Source organism: Nestor notabilis, unplaced genomic scaffold, assembly GCF_000696875.1.
Source record: "Nestor notabilis isolate BGI_N333 unplaced genomic scaffold, ASM69687v1 scaffold27406, whole genome shotgun sequence".
Classification (NCBI taxonomy): Eukaryota; Metazoa; Chordata; class Aves; order Psittaciformes; family Psittacidae; genus Nestor; species Nestor notabilis.
In genome coordinates, this window is record NW_009934632.1 from 5,804 (window position 1) to 7,386 (window position 1,583).

Below are 1,583 nucleotides of genomic sequence, written 5' to 3' on the forward strand. Positions count from 1 at the left end.
AGGCGGCAGAGGGAGGCAAGGGAGCAGCACAACTTGGGGGGGGGGTGTTGTGATTTAAACCAAAAAAGATATAAAAAATGGAAATACTTATCCTGGACAGATGGGGGGGAGGGGGCGACGACACGATGGACGGGACGACTGAGGGTGGCTGGGACAAGAGTTAAAAATAGGTTAAAAATAGCAGGAAGGCCCAAGTGGAAAGTTTCTGTAACATCACAAGTCAGGCATTTGGTGCTTACCCGCCCTGACAGCCGGAGCCGGTGCCAGCGCCCTCTGCAGCCCTCGGCCCTTTCCCACTGACCTCCCGGCAACTTCTCACACGGCTTCACCAGTTCGAATTAACCCTTCGGGTCCAGACACTGGAGTTTTGCTGTTCTAAAGAGGAAAATCAGCCGGAAGCTGCGCTTGGCCTGGAAGCATGTGGATGTGCAGCAGCCCGGGGCCCTCGCTGCCCTCCCCGGCTCCCTGCGTACCCATCCCCAGCTGTGTTTCAGCTTCTCCTCGTTGGAATCCTCTTGCTCCAAGGGGTGGATTTCAGCAGCAGCCTCCAGCCCTGCGCTGAGGCCTTCTGGATGCACAGTTTTTCCTGGATGGGACGGAGATGGATGAGCAGAGCCCGGAGCCAGCCCAGCTCCCTGCACATGGCCTGTCTCTGCGAGAAAGCAGATGTACCTGCTGCTCCCAACGCCTCTCTGCTGCTGTTTGCCTGTTGGGATTGACAGTGAGGGAGCTCACTTCATGCCTGCTCCGTCTCAGAGCCCTGGGGTTAGGCCTGGCTCTGTCTCTCTGGGAAGCAGCGAGCTCACAGTCTGCCTTGCGAAGGGCTTGGTTCCATGTGTGTTTGCAAGGCCCTTTGGTTGCAAGACCAGTACACAGAGCGGGGCTTGGGCTTGGCACTGGTTTCCTTTGCAGGCAGAGGGGTCAGTGCCTGGGGCAGACTACGATGGGTGCACTGGAAGGCAAAGTGGTGCTGGGGAGTGGAGGTCGGGCTGGGCACAACCATCGTCTGCTTTTAAAGTGGTTTTGTCCCTGCTCCCGCAGCTGCTTCCTTTGTCCTGTGTCCTGGAAAAGAACCTGGGCCATCCCCACTGAAAACCAGACCTGGACACTGGGAATACTAGGAAGGCAGCACAGCTAATAGGAGGCAGGCTTCCCTTCACCAGGGACAGGACGTTTACAAGCCCCAGTCCATCACCACCAGGGACAGGACGTTTCCAAGCCCCAGTCCATCCCCCCCTCCTGCCTGGGTCACACAGGAGCTTCTCCTCCTCCTCCTCACACTGATGGTGCTTTATTCCCACTCTCTGCTTTGTCCCCACTAACTCTCCTGTCCCTCAGGTGCACACTGGACACCGAGGTGGTCCTCAGCACCCCCACCGAGGAGACACCACCCCTCTGCTGTCACCAGACTCCCCTTGCAGGTGCCTCACCCAGCGCTCGGTGCACCCAGGCTCTGATGTGGTGCTGAGCTGCACAGCACCTCTCTAGCCATCAGTGCTACATCCCAGCCCCGCTCAGCCACCTCGGGCACTCTCTGTGTGGGTTTATGGTGCAGTAAAGGTGTTGCCATCATTCCTGTGCTG

The 1,583-nt window shown here is 58.2% G+C and overlaps 1 protein-coding gene across 1 annotated transcript in view; it reads left to right on the forward strand.

Annotated features, from left to right (window-relative positions):
• Positions 1–1,421, forward strand: part of LOC104408013 (chromosome unknown open reading frame, human C20orf96) — a gene marked incomplete at both ends in the record, with an annotated part of 6,913 nt that extends 5,492 nt beyond the window's left edge. The window contains 1 exon segment of the mRNA XM_010017448.1: positions 1,339–1,421. Coding sequence (XP_010015750.1) covers positions 1,339–1,421 — 83 coding nt within the window.
• Positions 1,422–1,583: the final 162 nt, after the last annotated feature.